The 21,734-nt window shown below is 39.4% G+C and overlaps 1 protein-coding gene across 1 annotated transcript in view; it reads right to left on the bottom strand.

Annotated features, from left to right (window-relative positions):
• Nucleotides 1-2,592: 2,592 nt before the first annotated feature.
• The window catches only part of GPC1 (glypican 1), a 169,176-nt gene continuing 150,034 nt past the window's right edge, over nt 2,593-21,734 (bottom strand). Inside the window, exon 9 of the mRNA XM_053709863.1 lies at nt 2,593-4,325. Within this exon, the coding sequence (XP_053565838.1) occupies nt 4,108-4,325 (218 nt within the window). The 3' untranslated portion in view covers nt 2,593-4,107. The remainder of the gene's footprint in view (nt 4,326-21,734) is intronic.

Raw genomic sequence — 21,734 nt, 5'->3', positions numbered from 1 at the left:
TGGCTTTTGCTGTAGGATGCGACTAACAAAATGTCAGGAAAGACCTACTAGAACAGCTGAACTTTATTTGGGGTTAATCAGAGGCACTTTAAATGATGACAGGTGTGTACCAACTCCTATTTAACATGATTTTGAATGTGATTGCTTAATTCTGAACACAGCTACATCCCCAGGTATAAAAGGGTGTTCACACTTATGCAACCATATTATTTTAGTTTTTTATTTTTATTTCCCTTTACCTAAAAGATTTCAGTTTGTTTTTCAATTGAGTTGTACAGTTTATAGGTCACATTAAAGGTGGAAAAAGTTCTGAAATGATTTATCGTTGTCTCATTTTTTTACATCACAGAAACCTGACATTTTAACAGGGGTGTGTAGACTTTTTATATCCACTGTATATGCATATATATATATATATATATATATATATATATATATATATATATATATATACACACACACACATATCTCTCTTTAGACATGTATATGTATGTATCTATGTTAAAGCCCCTTGCCGTCCTTTTTTCCTAACACCTGAGACCTCATATCTTTTAGCTCTTATAACTTTTTTAATGCATTTTTTATTATAATATTTATTAGATAATGTTATAAGTGTAACTGTACTTTTAAATGTATTTTTGATGTGTTTTGTGCAACTTTTTTGTAGAGCGTAACAGCTAACCAGAGATCTGATGTTACGTAATCATTCTAGCGTAAATAGCGATTGCGCTCACATGTTCGCATTTACTTTCTACTTGTAATACGAGCAGAATTTAGCTTGCACTTGTAATCTAGCCCTAAGTGTTTTGATGCTCAAGAAAATATTAATTAATAAATTATGCAAAATTGTTTGAAATTATTAATACATCTTGATTTCCTGCATTCAAACATTGTATGCAGTTATCATTATAACTACTGAAATAGTCACCTTGTATTAATTTTGCATTGCTTGGGTATACTTTGCTGTGAAGATCTGTGGAACTCTCCATAGAACCTATTCCCCTTGTAAAAAGTCTGTTTTATCGGTGTGCTTATCTAATCTGGGGGTCATAAAACCAGACGTTGTGGTTATTTGTATATATAATTTGGACGGCTTAAAGGGGCAGTAAACCTACACAATAATGTTATATAATTCTGCACATAGTGCAGAATTATATAACATTATCTTAGCGCCAACTTTATATAACAAAGTATTTCACAGATATTTTATCACAAAGTAGAATTTTGCAGAACGCCGCTCCTGGCTCTACTGAGCGGGTCTGTTTTTTTCCTAAGCGCATCGCGGCACGCTGTCTAGTCACAGCCGCCCCAATTGCGCCATTAAACTGAATGTAGCTCGCTCACGCTCTGGTCTGGTAGCGGGAATAAAAGTATATAGGAAGTCATTTTAAAACTCCATGCTCTATCTGAATCATAAAAATTCAAACTATCCTGCTCCTAATATACTGCAATGCCAAAGAAAAATAACCAAAAACACACAATTTTAATGCCAAGTTTTTGAAAACAGGAAAATCTAATGGATTGGAATGGGGACTATAGTATTGTAGGTATTATGTGAAAAAGACGTAATTATAAAAAACATTTTCTATTGTTACAACACACAACATGTTTATAATTTTGTACACAAATAAATTCCATGAAGAGAAGACCTGCTTACTTTATGTTTACCTTATTGCTGAGCTGCAGCTAAAGTAGTATATGGCTATTGCATTGTTTATTAGATGAACCAACTCTGTATCTAAATTTTATGTGGTAAAAGAGGCATGATACCTATAAAAAAAGAGCACTCGCAATTATATAGTTTACAAAAATAAAAAATAGAACAGCATTCATGTACCTACAATTAAAGGGGTTGTCACTTACTGTTCTATGTGTCTGTAGTAGGGAAAATCTGTGCGGCCAGCACACTTACATGCCCCTCTCCAAATATGATATAATAGAAGGAACCACTGTAGAAACCAATTGTCTGATCTGCTGTATCCATTTGTGGAGATGACAGAAGAGTAAAGAGGTAGGTGTGTGAAAATGTTTCCAGGGAGGGATTGTGTCCACCCAGTTTTGAGGCGAGCTTGTACAGCCCTGTCCCCTGCAGCCAATCACACAAAAACATGGCTTCTCAATCGACAGTCCAGGATGACAACAGCTTCTTAATTTGTGGTTTGCCAAAAGGCTTATACAGTCTGATAATGGGTGTCTTTGGGACATGACTAGTCAAAAAATAAACTGCCCTAGCAAAATATAGCACTTGGTGTTTTTTTTGTGTTTTTTTTTTTTTACTGGTCTGCCCCATTCAAATTAATTTTTGTTTGTATTTGTTGGCTCCTCCCTCTCATGTCCTTTTAAAATAGCATAATCATATATATATTGCTGGATATATCAGGTTATAATTTATATCACAGATATATTACTCTAACATCAGGCTACCAAGAATAGTATTGAGGTTATTCCCTGACTTCTGCTAGACATAGGTGCCACCAGGTTGGAATTTACCATTTACTGCACATGTGCAGCAACTCTCCTTCAGATAACTGCAATGTAACCTAGGTTCCAATATGGCAATACCCATGATTAGAGGGAGGTGATTTAAACGTATTTAGTGTTTAATTTCCCTTTATTGATGATTGTGTAATGGTATATGACACACAGAGCTTAATGAATTGGTACCTAAATCATTATCACATTATTTTTCTGATACATCACATATTTTTAATTTTTATTAAAATGATATTTATTTCTCTTGATACTATTGCAAGGCTTGATTTAAAGAGCACTGGGAGTCAAATCTTCATTGTTTCCCATACATTAAAAAGAGCATGTTTAAAACATTACAAAAGATTTGTTTGTTTTTTAAATTGGAAATAATTGTTTTCTTCTCTAAAAATGTCACTGGTTATGTTGCAGCACAAAAAATGTTTGCAAACATTGTTCCTCTTGAGCGCTCACTTTGTTAAATGCCATACACTGTATACTGTTGTTCTGCTACCCGATTGGCTGAATAATATAAACTTTTATGAAACTGAACAATGGTTGAGCTGTACTGCAAAACTCTGAAATCTCCGGAGCACATATTTTCATGCAAAAACCTTTTGAAATATTTAAAACATGCCATTTTAAGTACATTAAATATTTCTATGTCCCTTTGAGTAAATGTAAAAACATATTTTGAAAAGTACAACTTGATTAAACCTAAGGCTGTGTAGTGCAAGCGATATAGGAGAGGCAACAGTTCTGTTAATCTGTCACTATAATGGAAATATATATATATATATATATATATATATATATATATATATATATATATAAAATTAATTAAGAAATGTTTAATATAGATCAGAACCTTACAGGTACTTTGTCACATGAAATGTTGGTATATACAATTCGTTTACTGCTTATAAAATATCTCTGTAGATGTTCCAATGAATAAAGATAATTAAAGAAAAAAAACAAAAAATCCATATTGATCTTATAGAGAACAAAGACTAACTACTTGATCCTAAACAAAGACCATTGTTCTACTCAACTCAGTCTTTGGCAATCGATGGATGAGTAGAAAGGGTTGCAATAGAAAATAATGCACAAAAATCCAGCTTTTGTCACACTAAAAAGTGCACATTCTGATGACAAGGCCGAGGTGTGAATCCACGCGACAGTAGTTTACCCAGTGCTTTATCAATGGACACTAGAGAACTTCCAACAAATTAAAAAAAAAAATGCTTTATATAGAAACACAAAGAAAATTGCATAACTTGCTCGTAACCACTTTTCAGTTAGTATTTTATATACTTAAAACTAATAAATATTTTAATCTCAAATATTTAATCTTTAAAAAAAACAAATTCACCCGATATTAGTGAGATTTACATCGCTTAAGACGGTGTCCTATTAACCAAGGAGAAAATAAAAAAACAGCCAGACATGGTTTATCTGTATTGCAAAATGAAATGCACTCAATTACAAAAAAAACTAGAGGTACAGAGGCAGGTACAGTCTGTAGAAGAGCACAGTGATATAGGGACAAACTCTGGCAAATCATCTCCTTTCCACTTGACGATCAAGTTTATTTTGGGCAAATAAAACAGCATTCCCTTTATTACAACAATTCACTAGTTACCATCTGGCACACTGTACCACAAGGATGGCCACAAGAAGCATAAAACTGCTAGACTGAAGCATTGTGCCCTTCCCTGACGCATCATTTCCAGGAGGATTGGGTATTGCATGTGTTGCTATCTGTACAGTGCCAGTGCGAGAGTCCTTGGAATTCTTTTTGACACATGCTTCCTCGCCGCATCCGTCTCCACTTCCAGAGCCACTGATGTCATCACCTGGGCAGATAAAACACTGAAGATTAGTGCACGGTCCTATAATGTGTAAGGCTGTATGCTTGGTAAAGATTCCATTAACCATAGAACTCAGTTAATTGTACTTCAGCATAACAGGCTACCGTCTCTCTACTTTCATTTAATGGTGGCTACCAAATTACTTGTGCTGTCTACACTTAATGGCCTTCTTGCACATGAAAAAATGGCTTTTCAGTTCCAGCTGTGTGTATGTGAGATGCACAGAGCACTTAGCACCATGGAAGGCAGCAAGTAGACAGTAGCGCCCTTTCTTTGTATGAAACCTCTGCTAAAACTCTAAAAGACTATTTACCGTTAGGCATCACCCAGACCAAGCCCATAAACAGCCCCTTCAGGTCATGTATCCAACACATGTCCTGCATTTGTGTAAATAATGATTTTGGGAGGTGTTGGGCAGTATCTATGTGTATAAACTATAAACCTTTACACTAAATAAATGCTAGATAGAACAATGTATTATTAGCTTGACAAAAATATGTACATGTATATTTAAAGTTATATTAGTTTAAATATTTAAAAAATAGTGTTCATAAAGCTATGGGCGCCTGCCACCATGTTGTAAACCTAGCATTCCTTCTATGTTAAAGTCAATTAGGGACAGTTATAAATAGGTTATAAGAGCTTGCAGCCAATAATGTGTGGAATATAGCAAAGCCAAGTCTGTACTTTCATTCTTAACAGAAGCTAAAAGTCCACAATTTACAAAATTAAATTGCAGGAAAGGGAAACCAAATAAAAAATATATAGCAAAGTTGTTTTACTACACATAATTAAACCATTTTATTTCACAATCTCAAAGTGTGTAATGTTCCTTTAAAGATTTATTCTGAGTCAAAATTCATACAATTTAATTTGTTACTAGTAATTTGAGCAATACTGACTCTTCCTATATATTAAGCCCCGCTGCATGTACTGCAACTCCTGAGAAGGAAACATTGGCAAGTGCGTTTATCCGACACCGCTGACTGCGGCCTAGTGTCCACTGAGGTGGTAAATTGTGGAAACTGGTGATAAAAACATTGAAGTCCCCTAAAGTCTGTGGAGAATTTTTATTTTAAACAACCAGTTTCCACACTTTACCACCTCTATCGAAACTAGGCCTGTGTTTCTGCTGGGACCTTACCAATTACCTGTAAGAATAGCAATACTTTTAATAATTGTGTTTTATAGAGCATAATACAGAACTTAGCTTTCAGTAAAGAAAGCTACATTTTGAAATGATAAAAATACAGAATACAAATGGTGTTGTATATGCAATAATTAAATCACATATGATATCATTTATTTTGTGAAGTATAGCCCTACACAAAACAATATCAGGTCTGTAAAATAGAAAATGCCTGAAAAATACATGAAACATTCAAAATATGTAATGGAGGAAATAACAAGTGCATGTTGTCACATTTCCCTTTGGCGTGTTGAATTACGTAGGTAACAATATAAGGGCATGCAATTATATACACATCTGGCAGCCATATTGTCTGCAATTGCTATTTAAAAACTATCCAGAAATGTCTCAGGCCACACAAATCTATGTCCAATCACACTACAAACGTTCACCATTTGCTTGCTGGAGAACTGCACTTTAAGCAATAGGGCAAAGAGAGTAAACAAAACAAATCTATATTCTAAACATATCTAAATGCTATACTTACTTTGGCACAGGATGGGTCGTGTTTAGAGTAACAAGATGAGTTTTTTTTTCTTTATTCTTAAGTATGTCTCTATCCGCCCGTGGATGATAAATGCAGCCCTAAGCAGTGCTCTAAGGTGGAACTTTTAGCACTTAATAATTAAGATGGAATATTTCCATTTAAGAAATGATTGACAACTTATGGCTTCTACGTTTGACAGACTTTGCTAGTGTCTATCTGTATACTAATATAGATCTATGTGTGATTTAATACATGCTGCCATTTTTTGGCAAAGTATATGTACTAACATAGCTTGACATATGAGTAGAGTTTTACCTTAATGAAACTGCTGACAACTATTGGTTATTGCTGTTGGAAAGAATATTGCTAATGACAGCATGCGAATCCATAAGACTGAACTAAGATTGAATTATTGCATGTTGCTGAACTATTCACTATTAACGGCATTGTTTTCTGCTAATTAGGAGCAGTGAGGTACCAGGCTTTCCACTAATCTTGGTTTGGATTACAAATTCCAATATTTTTTTCCCCCCAGAACATGGACATACTTTGTATTATCTGTTTATACAATGCGCTATCATCTAAATGTCTACTTGTTTTATCATTAATTACACTTTTGAATTAGTGATAAAGTCTATGGTACTTGGCCAAGCTGAACTACACAAATCAGAACATTTTAAAGAAACAGTAAACACTTCAAGAGTGTAATATAAAATGCTTAATTATGCATAATTAAATAACTTTGCAAAATACATGCATTATTAATTTTGCCATCTTTTTCTGTAATTTAAAGGGACAGTGTGTTTCCAGTGACTTCTTATACCAGCTGCAAAGTATAAAACATATGAAAAAATTACTTTGTTCTGTTTATGTTTGTATATGAAATAGCTGTTCTTTGACACCACAACCCATTAAAATGTATTGTTCTTGCAGGGAAAACAGATCCCTTTAGTTTATCACTTCCTGTACACACACTTGCTTCTTTCTATTATCTCTGTCTGTTTACCAGACACCAATACAATTGAAATTATCACTTTATTACTTATCTCAGCTCTTCTTTAGACTATACTTAAAGGGACAGTCTAGTCCAAAATAAACTTTCATGATACAGATAATGTAATTTTAAACAATTTTCAAATTTACTTTTATCACCAATTTTGCTTTGTTCTCTTGGTATTCTTAGTTGAAAGCTAAACCTAGGAGGTTCATATGCCAATTTCTAAGCCCTTGAAGGCCGCCACTTCTCTCAGTTTTTGACCACTAGAGGGTGTTAGTTCATGATTGGCTAAAATGGATGTCTGTCAAAATAACTGAAATAAGGGGGCAGTTTGCAAAGGATTAGATACAAGGTAATCACAGAGGTAAAAAGTGTATTTATAGAACTGTGTTGGCTGTGCAAAACTAGGGAATGGGTAATAAAGGGTTTATCTATCTTTTTAAACAATAACAATTCTTGTGTAGACTGTCCCTAAGTGAAGAAACGTTCAGTGTAGGTAGGTATACCGCAGGGAAAATCAGCTATTTAAATGCTGAAATAAATGTAAAGGAGCTATTTGTAAACAATTTAATACACTCCAGCACATAAAAATAAAATGTATGCTTACCTGATAAATTTCGTTCTTTCCGAACATGGAGAGTCCACAACGTAATTCCTATTACTAGTGGGATATTCAACTCCTGGCCAGCAGGAGAAGGCAAAGAACACCCCAGCAAAGCTGTTAAGTGTAACTTCCCTTACCCATAATCTCCTGTCATTCAGCCGAAGGAAAATGGAAAAAGAAGAAACACAAGGGTGAAAAAACATAATTTATGTAAGAACTTACCTGATAAATTCATTTCTTTCATATTAGCAAGAGTCCATGAGCTAGTGACGTATGGGATATACATTCCTACCAGGAGGGGCAAAGTTTCCCAAACCTTAAAATGCCTATAAATACACCCCTCACCACACCCACAATTCAGTTTAACGAATAGCCAAGAAGTGGGGTGATAAGAAAAAAGTGCGAAAGCATATAAAATAAGGAATTGGAATAATTGTGCTTTATACAAAAAAATCATAACCACCACAAAAAAGGGCGGGCCTCATGGACTCTTGCTAATATGAAAGAAATGAATTTATCAGGTAAGTTCTTACATAAATTATGTTTTCTTTCATGTAATTAGCAAGAGTCCATGAGCTAGTGACGTATGGGATAATGACTACCCAAGATGTGGATCCTTCCACACAAGAGTCACTAGAGAGGGAGGGATAAAATAAAGACAGCCAATTCCTGCTGAAAATAATCCACACCCAAAATAAAGTTTAATGAAAAACATAAGCAGAAGATTCAAACTGAAACCGCTGCCTGAAGTACTTTTCTACCAAAAACTGCTTCAGAAGAAGAAAATACAACAAAATGGTAGAATTTGGTAAAAGTATGCAAAGAGGACCAAGTTGCCGCTTTGCAAATCTGATCAACCGAAGCTTCATTCCTAAACGCCCAGGAAGTAGAAACTGACCTAGTAGAATGAGCTGTAATCCTATGAGGCGGAGTCTTACCCGACTCAACATAGGCAAGATGAAATAAAGATTTCAACCAAGATGCCAAATAAATGGCAGAAGTTTTCTGGCCTTTCTAAAACCGGAAAAGATAACAAATAAACTAGAAGTCTTTCGGAAAGACTTAGTAGCTTCAACATAATATTTCAAAGCTCTAATAACATCCAAAGAATGCAACGATTTCTCCTTAGAATTCTTAGGATTAGGACATAATGAAGGAACCACAATGTCTCTACTAATGTTGTTGGAATTCACAACTTAGGTAAAAATTCAAAAGAAGTTCGCAACACCGCCTTATCCTGATGAAAAATCAGAAAAGGAGACTCACAAGAAAGAGCAGATAATTCAGAAACTCTTCTGGCAGAAGAGATGGCCAAAAGGAACAAAACTTTCCAAGAAAGTAATTTAATATCCAATGAATGCATAGGTTCAAATGGAGGAGCTTGAAGAGCCCCCAGAACCAAATTCAAACTCCAAGGAGGAGAAATTGACCTAATGACAGGCTTTATACGAACCAAAGCTTGTACAAAACAATGAATATCAGGAAGAATAGCAATCTTTCTGTGAAAAAGAACAGAAAGAGCAGAGATTTGACCTTTCAAGGAACTTGCGGACAAACCCTTATCTAAACCATCCTGAAGAAACTGTAATATTCTCGGTATTCTAAAAGAATGCCAAGAAAAATGATGAGAAAGACACCAAGAAATATAAGTCTTCCAGACTCTATAATATATCTCTCTGGATACAGATTTACGAGCCTGTAACATAGTATTAATCACAGAGTCAGAGAAACCTCTTTGACCAAGAATCAAGCGTTCAATCTCCATACCTTTAAATTTAAGGATTTCAGATCCTGATGGAAAAAAGGACCTTGAGACAAAAGGTCTGGTCTTAACGGAAGAGTCCACGGTTGGCAAGAGGCCACCCGGACAAGATCCGCATACCAAAACCTGAGAGGCCATGCCGGAGCTACCAGCAGAACAAACGAGCATTCCTTCAGAATCTTGGAGATTACTCTTGGAAGAAGAACTAGAGGCGGAAAGATATAGGCAGGATGATACTTCCAAGGAAGTGATAATGCATCCACTGCCTCCGCCTGAGGATCCCGGGATCTGGACAGATACCTGGGAAGTTTCTTGTTTAGATGAGAAGCCATCAGATCTATTTCTGGAAGTTCCCACATTTGAACAATCTGAAGAAATACCTCTGGGTGAAGAGACCATTCGCCCGGATGCAACGTTTGGCGACTGAGATAATCCGCTTTCCAATTGTCCATACCTGGGATATGAACCGCAGAGATTAGACAGGAGCTGGATTCCGCCCAAACCAAAATTCGAGATACTTCTTTCATAGCCAGAGGACTGTGAGTCCCTCCTTGATGATTGATGTATGCCACAGTTGTGACATTGTCTATCTGAAAACAAATGAACAACTCTCTCTTCAGAAGAGGCCAAGACTGAAGAGCTCTGAAAATTGCACGGAGTTCCAAAATATTGATCGGAAATCTCACCTCCTGAGATTCCCAAACCCCTTGTGCCGTCAGATACCCCCACACAGCTCCCCAACCTGTAAGACTTGCATCTGTTGAGATTATAGTCCAGGTCGGAAGAACAAAGAAGCCCCCTGAACTAAACGATGGTGATCTGTCCACCATGTCAGAGAGTGTCGTAAAATCGGTTTAAAGATATTAATTGAGATATCTTTGAGTAATCCCTGCACCATTGGTTCAGCATACAGAGCTGAAGAGGTCGCATGTGAAAACGAGCAAAGGAGATCGCATCTGATGCGGCAGTCCTAAGACCCAACATTTCCATGCATAAGGCTAAAAAGGGAATGATTGTGACTGAAGGTTTTGACAAGCTGATATCAATGTTAAACTTCTCTTGTCTGACAAGGACAGAGTCATAGACACTGAATTTATCTAGAAACCTAAAAAGGTTACCCTTGTCTGAGGAATCAATGAACTGATTGGTAAATTGATCCTCCAACCATGAACTTGAAGAAACAACACAAGTCGATTCGTATGAGATTCTTCGAAAATGAGAAGACTGAGCAAGTACCAAGATATCGTCCAAATAAGGAAATACCAAAACCCTATTCTCTGATTACAGAAAGAAGGGCACCGAGAACCTTTGAAAAAAATTCTTGGAACTGAGGCTAGGCCAAACGGTAGAGCCACAAAACTGGTAATGCTTGTCTAAAAAGAGAATCTCAGACACTAAAAGTGATCTGGATGAATCGGAATATGCAGATACACATCCTGTAAATCTATTGTAGACATATAATGCCCTTGCTAAACAAAAGGCAGGATAGTCCTACAGTAACCATCTTGAATGTTGGTATCCTAACATAACGATTCAATAATGATAGATCCGGAACTGGTCTGAAGGAATTGACCTTCTTTGGTACAATGAAGAGATAAAATAAAACCCCAGCCCCTGTTCCAGAACTGGAACTGGCATAATTACTCCAGCCAACTCTAGATCTGAAACACATTTCAGAAATGCTGAGCCTTTGCTGTGTTAACTGGGACACGGGAAAGAAAAGAATCTCTTAGCAGGAGGCCTTAACTTGAAGCCAATTCTGTACCTTTCTGAAACAATGTTTCTGAAACCAGAGATTAAGAACGGAATTGATCCAAATTTCTTTGAAGAAAACGTAATCTGCCCCATACCAGCTGAGCTGGAATAAGGGCCGCACCTTCATAGGTACTTAGGAGCTGGCTATAGGTTTCTATAAGGCTTGGATATATTCCAAACTGATACCGCTCCTGAGGATGAAGGATCAGGCTTTTGTTCCTTGTTGTGAGGAAAGGAACGAAAATGATTATTTACCCTGGAAAGAAAGGGAAAGCAAAGTTGACTTAGAAGACATGTCAGCATTCCAAGTTTAATCCATAAAGCTTTTCTAGCTAAAATAGCTAGAGACATATACCTGACATCAACTCTAATGATATCAAAAGATGGTATCACCAATAAAATTATTAGCATGTTATAGAATAATAATAATGCTATAAAATTATGATCTGTTACTTGTTGCGCTAAAGCTTCTAACCAAAAAGTTGAAGCTGCAGCAACATCCGCTAAAAATATAGCAGGTCTAAGAAGATTACCTGAACATAAGGAAGCTTTCTTAGAAAGGATTCAATTTTCCTATCTAAAGGATCCTTAAATTAAGTACTATCTGCCGTAGGAATAGTAGTACATTAGCAGGAGTAGAGACAGCCCCATAACCTTAGGGATTTTTGTCCCAAAAAACTCTAATCTGTCAGATGGCACAGGATATAATTTGCTTAAACGTCTAGAAGGAGTAAATAAATTATCCAAATTATTCCATTCCCTGGAAATTACTTCAGAAATAGCATCAGGGAGATAAAACACTTCTGGAATAACTACAGGAGATTTAAAAACCTTATTTAAACGTTTACATTTAGTATCAAGAGGACCAGAATCCTCTATTTCTAATGCAAATAACACTTCTTTAAGTAAAGAACGAATAAATTCCATCTTGAACAAATACAAAGATTTATCAGCATCAACCTCTGAGACAGAAACCTCTGAACCAGAAGAACCATTATCAGTATCAGAATGATGATGTTCATTTAAAAATTCATCTGAAAAAAGAGAAGTTTTAAAAGACTTTATGTATACTAGAAGGAGAAATAACAGACATAGCCTTCTTAATGGATTTAAAAAATAAAATCTCTTATGTTATCAGGAACACTCTGAAAATTAGATGTTGACGGAACAGCAACAGGTAATGTAACAGTACTAAAGGAAATTTTATCTGCATTAATAAGTTTGACATGACATGCAATACAAATAACAGCTGGAGAAACAGATACCAAAAGTTTATAGCAGATACACTTAGCTTGGTAGCTCCAGCACTGTGCAGTGATTTTCCTGTAGTATCTTCTGACTCAGTTGCAACGTGGAACATCTTGCAATATGTAAAAGAAAAAAACAACATATAAAGCAAAATTGATCAAATTCCTTAAATGACAGTTTCAGGAATGGGAAAAAAAATGCCAGTGAACAAGCTTCTAGCAACCAGAAGCAATAAATAATGAGACTTAAATAATGTGGAGACAAAAATGACGCCCATATTTTTTAGCGCCAAAAAAGACGCCCACATTATTTGGCCAAAAATGACGCCACATCCGGAACGCCGACATTTTTGACGCAAAAAAAACGTCAAAAAATGACGCAACTTCCGGCGACACGTATGACGCCGGAAACAGAAAAAAAATTTTGCGCCAAAAAAGTCCGCGCCAAGAATGACGCAATAAAATGAAGCATTTTCTGCCCCCGCGAGCCTAACAGCCCACAGGGAAAAAGTCAAATTTTTTAAGGTAAGAAAAAATGATTGAAACAAATGCATTTATCCCAAATATGAAACTGACTGTCTGAAAAATAAGGAATGTTGAACATTCTGAGTCAAGGCAAATAAATGTTTGAATACATATATTTAGAACTTTATAAATAAAGTGCCCAACCATAGCTTAGAGTGTCACAGAAAATAAGATTTACTTACCCCAGGACACTCATCTACATGTTTGTAGAAAGCCAAACCAGTACTGAAACGAGAATCAGCAGAGGTAATGGTATATATAAGAGTATATCGTCGATCTGAAAAGGGAGGTAAGAGATGAATCTCTACGACCGATAACAGAGAACCTATGAAATAGACCCCGTAGAAGGAGATCACTGCATTCAAATAGGCAATACTCTCCTCACATCCCTCTGACATTCACTGCACGCTGAGAGGAAAACCGGGCTCCAACTTGCTGCGGAGCGCATATCAACGTAGAATCTAGCACAAACTTACTTCACCACCTCCATCGGAGGCAAAGTTTGTAAAACTGAATTGTGGGTGTGGTGAGGGGTGTATTTATAGGCATTTTAAGGTTTGGGAAACTTTGCCCCTCCTGGTAGGAATGTATATCCCATACGTCACTAGCTCATGGACTCTTGCTAATTACATGAAAGAAACATAAATTATGACCTACCAGTCAATTTCCTTTTCTTCTATATGGGAAGAGTCCACAGCTGCATTCCTTACTTGTGGGAAATACTGAACCTGGCTACCAGGAGGAGGCAAAGACACCCCAGCCAAAGGCTTAAATACCTCCCCCGCTCCCCTCATCCCCTAGTCATTCTGCCAAGAGAACAAGGAACAGTAGGAGAATATCAGGGTATAAATGGTGCTAGAAGAATAAATTTAAATTTAGGGCCACCCATCGGAGAACACAGGCGGGAGCTGTGGACTCTTCCCATACAGAAGGAAAGGAAATTATCTGGTAAGTCATAATTTATGTTTTTCTTCTTAATATGGGAAGAGTCCACAACTGCATTCCTTACTTGTGGGAAACATATACCCAAGCTCTAGAGTACACGGAATGCTAACGGGAGGGAAAAAAGAGAGGCGGACCCTAATCTGAGGGCACAACAGCCTGCAAAACCTTTCTCCCGAAGGCTGCTTCAGCAGAAGCAAAAACATCAAACTTGTAAAATTTGGAAAAAGTATGTAAGGACGACCAGTAGCCAGCCGCCTTACAAATCTGATCCAAAGAGGCCTCATTTTTGAAGGCCCAAGAGGAAACCACTGCTCTCGTAGAATGAGCTGTAATCCTCAGAGGAGGCTTATGTCCCACTGACTCTATGCTAAACAGATGACACTCCTCAGCCAAAAAGATAAGGAAGTTGAAGAGGCCCTCTGACCCCTACTCTTCCTGGAAAGGAGAACAAACAGCGAAAGAAGTTTGTCTAAATCCATCGTGCCCTGAAGATAGTACTTCAAGGCACAAACCACATTCAGAATTACGTTATAAACGTTCCTTCGACGAAGAAGGATTAGGACATAAGAAAGGAACCACAATCTCTTGATTGATGTTGCTAAATGACATAACCTTAGGAAGAAAACCTAACTTGGATCGTAGAACAGCCTTATCAGCATGGAAAGCCAGATAAGGAGGGACACATTGCAAGGCAGCAATAACAGATACTCTGTGTGCAGAAGCAATAGCCAGTAGAAAAGGAACCTTCCAAGACAACAATTTATTGTTTACTTCATGCATAGGCTCCAACGGAGCCCGTTGCAAAACTTTAAGAACAACATTTAAACTCCAAAGAGGAGCATTCGATCTAAACACATGTCTGATCCTAGCAGAGCCTTAACAAAAGACGGCACATCTGGAGGCTCAGCGAACCTCTTGTGCAGTAACACAGACAGGGCCAAAAACTGTCCCCTCAGTTCATCCTGGAGAACAGAATAAGTAGGTCCTCTACAACTTATGATAGATGCGACGAGCAACCAGCTTACAAGCTCGAATGAGAGTAAGAATAACTCTCTCAGAAAACTTTCTCTTGGCTAGGACTAAGCGGTCAATCTTCACGCAGTCAGCCTCAGAGAATCTAGACATTGATGAACAAAAAGACCTTGGTCAGCAGATCCCTCCGACAAGGTAACTTCCACGGAGGAGATGATGACACACCCACTAGATCAGCGAACCATATCCTTTGCGGACAAGACGGAGCAATCAGACTCACTGACGCCTGCTTGATTCGAGCCACTACAGTAGGAAGTAGTGGTAACGGCCGGAAAGATAAATTAGATTGAACCTCCAAGGCACTGCTAATGCATCTGTTAGCTCCGCCTGAAGATCCCTGTACCTCGACCCATATCTGGGTAACTTGGTATTGAGACTTCATAAGATCCTCCTCTTGCAAATCTCCGTAAACATCCGGAATGGAGAGATCATTCCCCCGGATGAAAGGATTGTCTGCTGAGGAAAACCTCTTCCCAGATGTCCACACCCGGAATGTGGATCGCTGACAGAGAACAAACGTGGGTCTCAGTCCACTCCAGAATCCAAGATACTTCCCTCATTGCTAGGGAGCTTCTCGTTCCCCCCTGATGGTAGATGTAAGCCACCGAGGTTATATTGTCTGATTGGAATCTGATAAACTGGGACAAACCCAGCAGAGGCCAAGCCTTCAGAGCATTGTATTATTGCCTGAAAATCCAAAATGAGATCGGGAGGGAGCTTTCCTCCTCCCTGGCACCCCAAACAGCTCCCCATCCTGACAGACAGACTCGCAACCATAGTCACAATTACCCAGGATGGTCTGAAGACGGACGTCCCTCAGGACATGTGATCCGGACAAAAATACCAAGAGAGCGGTTCTCTTGATCAGATGTCCAGAGTAATCTGTTGAGACAGATCCGATGATTGCCGTTCCACTGCTTCAGCATGCACAGTTGCAACAGTCTGAGGTGAAACCTGGCAAAGGAATGATGTCCATTCTGGATACCATGAGCCCAATCACCTCCATACACCGAGCCACAGATGGCCTTAAGGAGGTCTGAAAAGCAAGACATGTTGAAGCTAGCTTGCAACATCTCTGGTCCGTTAGAATATTCCCATTCTAATATAGTACCCAAGAATTCTATCCTGGTACTTGATACAAGAGAACTCTCTCTATTATCTTCCATCCATGGGATCAAAGAAGACAGAGGAGAGATTCCGAATGGTCCACTCTTCGAAAAATTTCTTGGAGCCGTAGCTAGACCAAACGGAAGCGCAATAAACTGGAAGTGCTGGTTCAGGAACGCAAACCTTAGGAACTGGAAGTGGTCCTTGAGACTTGGTACGTGAAGGGAGCACCCTTCAGATCTATTGTGGTCATGAACTGCCCTTCTCGAACAAGGGGAAGGAGGAAAGTTCCCTCCTTCTTCGGGACCACGAAAAGGTTTGAATAGTATCCCAAACCTCTCACTGCGATAGGCACCGGGACAATAACTCCTAAGTGGACAGATTCCATACGCACCCCAGAAAGGCTCTCCTCCTTTCTGGTCAGGGGGATCGGAGAGAGACGAGGAATCTGCCCTTGGATGGCTGAGACTTGAAACCTATCTTATAACCCTGAGCTATGACCTCCAGGACCCATGGATCCTGCACATCCCTGAACCAAGCAACTAAAAAGAGCGACAGACTGCCCCCTACACGATCTAGAAGAGGACCAGGGACCATCCATTCATGCCGTCTCGGCGGGCTTCATGCTCTGCTTGGATTTATTCCAGGACTGAGCCGGCTTCCAAGAGCTCTTGTTTTGCTCTGGCCTAGTGGAGAACTGCTGACATGTGCTTTATCAGAACGAAAAGAATAAAAATTGTCCCTTAGACTAGTTCATATTCTCTTGTGGTAGGAGGGCCCCTGAGACTGTGGAGATAAATCATTCCCTGAAAGGGAAGAGAAAGGAATCTAGACTTAGAAGTTGTATTCGCAGACCATGACTTCAGCCCAAGCCCGATGGGCCTGAACAGAAAAATCCGAAGCCGTAGCATTCAGATGAATAATCTGCATATTAGCATCATAGATAAAAGAATTAGCAACCTCAAGGCCTTAATTCTTTCCTGAAGAATGTCGAGGGGACCCTCCCCCTCGATCAAATCCCGTAAGGAGTCGCACCAATAGGTAACTGCTCCAGCAACCATGGCAACAGCCACCGCCATATGTTGAAACATCTTCTTAACAAAGTTTCCATCTTTTATCCATGGGCTCCTAAAACGAAGAGCTATCCTCAAGCGGGATAGTAGTACGTTTAGCAAGGGCGACTATAGCGCCATCCCTTTTAGGGACAGAACCTCACAACTCCATAGAGAGTCCAGGACCGGGAACAATTTGTTAAAGGGAGAAGAGGGGAAAAAGGAATCCAATCCTGTCCCATTTATTCTTAATAATGTTCGCCATCTAACAGGAGCAGGGAAGGATAAGGTACCACCCTGTCCTCAAACTCTATCCCAATTTAGGAATCAAAGGTTCATCAGGCAATTTGTCCTCTGGAATTCCCCAAAAACTTCCTTTAGAAGAAAGCGCAAATTCCTAAAATTAAAGTCTGGTTCCTCTGCAGCTGGAGGTTTAGAGGCAGCAGACGCAGACCCAGAATGTTCATACTATGAAGGGAAGGAGAGCAATATGTAACCTTTCGTTTGCGCTTGGCAGGGCGAGGTAAAGCATTAAAGGCCGCAGACACCACCGTCTGAACTGCGCAGTAACGTCTGGTGAAAAAAAGGCCCCCTCCAGATGGAGGATCAGCAATGCTACGGGAAACTGCATGTGTAGAGAGAGAAGAATGAAGGGTACGCACCTCACTGGACGACAACTCCTCAGAGGTGGATGGCTCAGTGGTATCAAACATGTTTGATATTATCACATTATAAAGGCATACGGAACATAATTGAGAGGGGTGATCTAAGGCCTCCTCAAAATATAAACAGGAATTACTCTTTAGGAATAGAGGGAGTACCCTCTAAAGTAACAGAATCCTCCGTCGCTAGTGCAATAAGCGGAGAACTATAGAAAATAAAAACAATATTATTTTATTCACAAAACGGCACCCTTATACCCCAATGACTGGGGCATTCCCCACCTCCTATGACCCAGACAGTACAGAGATTTATGACTCCTCTCTGATAAACACCCCGGTCAAGAAAGAGGGAATGAAAACTGCGCAATGCAGAACCGTCTCTGCTATGAGAAAAAAGCATGCCAAACGTGTAAGCTGCACAGCTCACAAAGTGAAAGTAAAACCTGTATATTTCATAACAGCCTATGAGCCTATAACATCTCACACATAAAAGCAGCATAAAGTTAAATAAATATATAAGATTATTCCCCACTGTTCAATAATCCCCCTCAGGAGATATTAACCCTTCATTCTATACAGATAAAGAGTGTCACACTGTGGGACACTGTCTTCTTGCGTTATCATACATGTAAAAAAAAATGATCTTACCGGAATCTATGCCGTGGAACAGTAACACGGCCCTTCAAGTGTGACAGATAGTAGCGTCACTTCTGACATAGACTTGAGAGAAGAAAGCAGGCAGCAAAACTCGTAAACGCTGTTTACTTATGGAGCTGTTAATATGAGTTGGGATGGTTTCGCAGAAAGACTCTCCCAGCATCTCCGGACTCTAATTTTCATCCATGCTCTTACTGAGAGGCTGACAGGACTTCTTAAAACTCCAGTTCCATCTTGAAGAGTACTACCCTCCATAAGAGACTACTCCGAAATCTTCTGACATTTCTCTGCTAACCTCCTGTGACGAAAGACAAAGAATGACTGGGGTTATGAGGAAGTGGCGGAAATATTTAAGCCTTTGGCTGGGGTGTCTTTGCCTCCTCCTGGTGCATTTCCCACAAGTAAGGAATGCAGCTGTGGACTCTTCCCATATTAAGAAGGAAAGGTGCCTGAAGTTTACTCAAAAAACTGCCAAATTATAATTAAAAAGAGGGCGGATCGTGGATTCTCCATGTCCGGAAAAAAGGAAATTTATCCGGTAAGCATAAATTTTGTTTTCTTTCCTATGACATGGAGAGTCCACAATATCATTCCAATTACTAGTGGGAACCATTACCCAAGATAGAGTACACGGAATGAATAGGGAGGGAGAGCAAAGGCAGGAGGACCTAAACAGAAGGCACCACCGCTTGAAGAGCTTTCTCCCAAAAGAGGCCTCAGCCGAGGCAAAGTATTAAAATTGTAGAACTTGAAAAAAGTATGCCAAGAAGACCATGTTGCCGCCTTGCAAATCTGTTCCACAGAAGCTTCATTTTTGAAACCTGAAGAAGATGAGACAGCCCTAGTGGAATGAGCTGTAATTCTCTCAGGAGGCTGCTATCCAGCAGTCTCATAAGCCAAACAAATCATACTTCTTAAACAGAGGGAAAGAGTAGAAGAAGTGGCTTTCTGACCCTTACGCTTTCCAGAGAAAACCAAACAGGGCAGAAGAATGCCGAAAATTGTTAGTATCTTGTAAGTAAAACTTAAAAGCACGCACAACATCCAAGTTATGCAAAAGACTTTCCTTATGAGAAGAAGGGTTAGGACAAAAAGCAGAAACAACAAATTCCTGAGAAATTATTCGATCCTATACAATATTAGGGAAAAAATCCCAATTTAGTATGAAGGACTGCCTCATCTGCATGAAACAAAATATACAGGGAAACACACTGCAGAGCTGAAATCTCAGAAAATCTGCGAGTGGAAGAAATAGCAAGGAGAAGCAAAACCTTCCAAGACAACAACCTTATAACAACATGCACCGGCTCAAAAAGGAGCCAGCTGCAAAACTTTAAGAACTAGATTAAGACTCCAAGGAGGAGCCACAGGTTTAAACACAGGCCTGATTCTTACCAGGGCCTGAACAAAAGCTTGAACATCTGGGAAAAACTGCCAGACGTTTGTACAAAAGAATAGACATAGCAGAAATCTGACCCTTCAGAATACCGACTGAAAAACCTTTCTCCAGGTCATCCTGAAGAAACTATAAGATTCAGGGAGTCCTCACCCGACTCCAGGGGAAACTGACAATTCTTTCTCCAGGCCATCCTGCTGAAACTATAAGATTCAGGGAGTCCTCACCCGACTCCAGGAGAAAAACTTTGCACCAAAAAGGTATCTACGCCATACCGTATTGTAAATCCTGCGAGTAACAGGAGAACGAGCCTGAAGCATAGTATCAATGACCACTTCCAAAAACCATGTCTAGATAGAACTAGGCATTCAATCCAAGCAGTCAGCTTCAGAGAATCCAGATTTGGATGGAGGAATGGACCCTGAGATAGATGGTCCTTCCTCAGAGGAAACCTCCAAGGTGAAAGAGATGACATCCTCACTAGATCCACAAACCAGATCCTATGAGGCCAGGCAGGAGCTATTAGAATCACGGATGCTCTCTCCTGTTTGATACGAGCAAAGACTCGTGGAATGAGAGCAAACAGATGAAACAGAAATGCTAGACCGAAAAACCAAGGAGCCCTCAGAGCAACTCTCAAGGCGGGCCGAAGATCTCTTGACCCTGAACTGTTCCTTTGAAGCTTGGTGTTCTGACGAGACGCCATCAGATCCAACTCCGGAACCACCCACCTGAGGGTTATCCTGGATAAATATTTCCATATGAAGAGCCCACTCCCTGGGATGAGAAGTCTGTCTGCTCAGAAAATCCGCTTTACAATTATCCACTCCTGGAATGTGGATGGCAAATAGGAGACAATCGTGAGCTTCCACCCACTGCAGAATGTGAGTCACCTCCTTCATGGCCAAGGAACTCTGAGTTCCTCCCTGGTGGTTGATGTAAGCCACTGAGGTGATGAAGTCTGACTGGAATCTAATAAACCGGAATAAGGATAATTGAAGCCAAGCTGTCAAGGTAATGAAGATTGATCTCAACTTCAAGATGTTTATGGGAAGAGAAGACTCTTCCCAGGTCCACAGGCTCTGAGTCTTCGGAGAGCCCCAAACTACAGGCTGGCGGCCGTGGTCACAAACACCCAGGAAGGTCTCAGGAAGCAAGTCCCCTGAGACAGATGTTCCTGTGAAATCCATCACGAGAGATAGAGTCTAGTTAGGAGGATCCAGATCTATCCTCTAGTCAAAAACTAGGCGTTCATGCAAGAGATCTGAATGGTCTCCATTTGATTGAATGAGCATGCATAGTTGCAGAGGTCTCAGATGGAACTGATGAAAAGGAATGATGTCTATGGCAGTAACCATCAGACCAAACACCATGCATTGAGCCACAGATGGACGAATAGCAGACTGGAGAAAAAGGCACTAAGAAAGAAGTTGGGATTTTCTGACAGCCGTCAGGAAAATCTTCATGGACAGGGAAAATATGATTGTCCCTAAGACACACACTTGTAGTTGAAACAAGGGAACTCTCTTCCAGATTCACTATTCATCCGTAGGAACGTAGAAACGATAACAAAATCTCAGTATGAGATTTGCTAGATGAAAAAATGATGCCTAAACCAAGATGTCGTCTAGGTAAGGCTCCACTGCAACTCCCAAAAGAGCCCCCAGAACCCTTGTAAATATTCTGGGAGCTGAGGCAAGACCAAACTGAAGTTCAACAAAATAGAAACGCCTGTCCAGAAAAGCAAACCTCAGAAACTGGAGATGATTGCTAAAAATGGGAACATGAAGATATGCGTCCTTCAAGTCTCTGGTCGTCATGAACTAACCTTCCTGAACCCATGGAAGAATGGACTTAATATTTTCTATCCTGAAGGATGGAACCCTGAGGAATTTGTTGAGACGGAGAGTTCCCTTCTCTTTGGGAACTACAAACAGATTTGAATAAAATCCTTGACCCCATTTCCTTACAGGAACT

Source organism: Bombina bombina, chromosome 4, assembly GCF_027579735.1.
Source record: "Bombina bombina isolate aBomBom1 chromosome 4, aBomBom1.pri, whole genome shotgun sequence".
NCBI lineage: Eukaryota > Metazoa > Chordata > Amphibia > Anura > Bombinatoridae > Bombina > Bombina bombina.
This window is presented reverse-complemented; position numbering and strand designations above follow the sequence as displayed.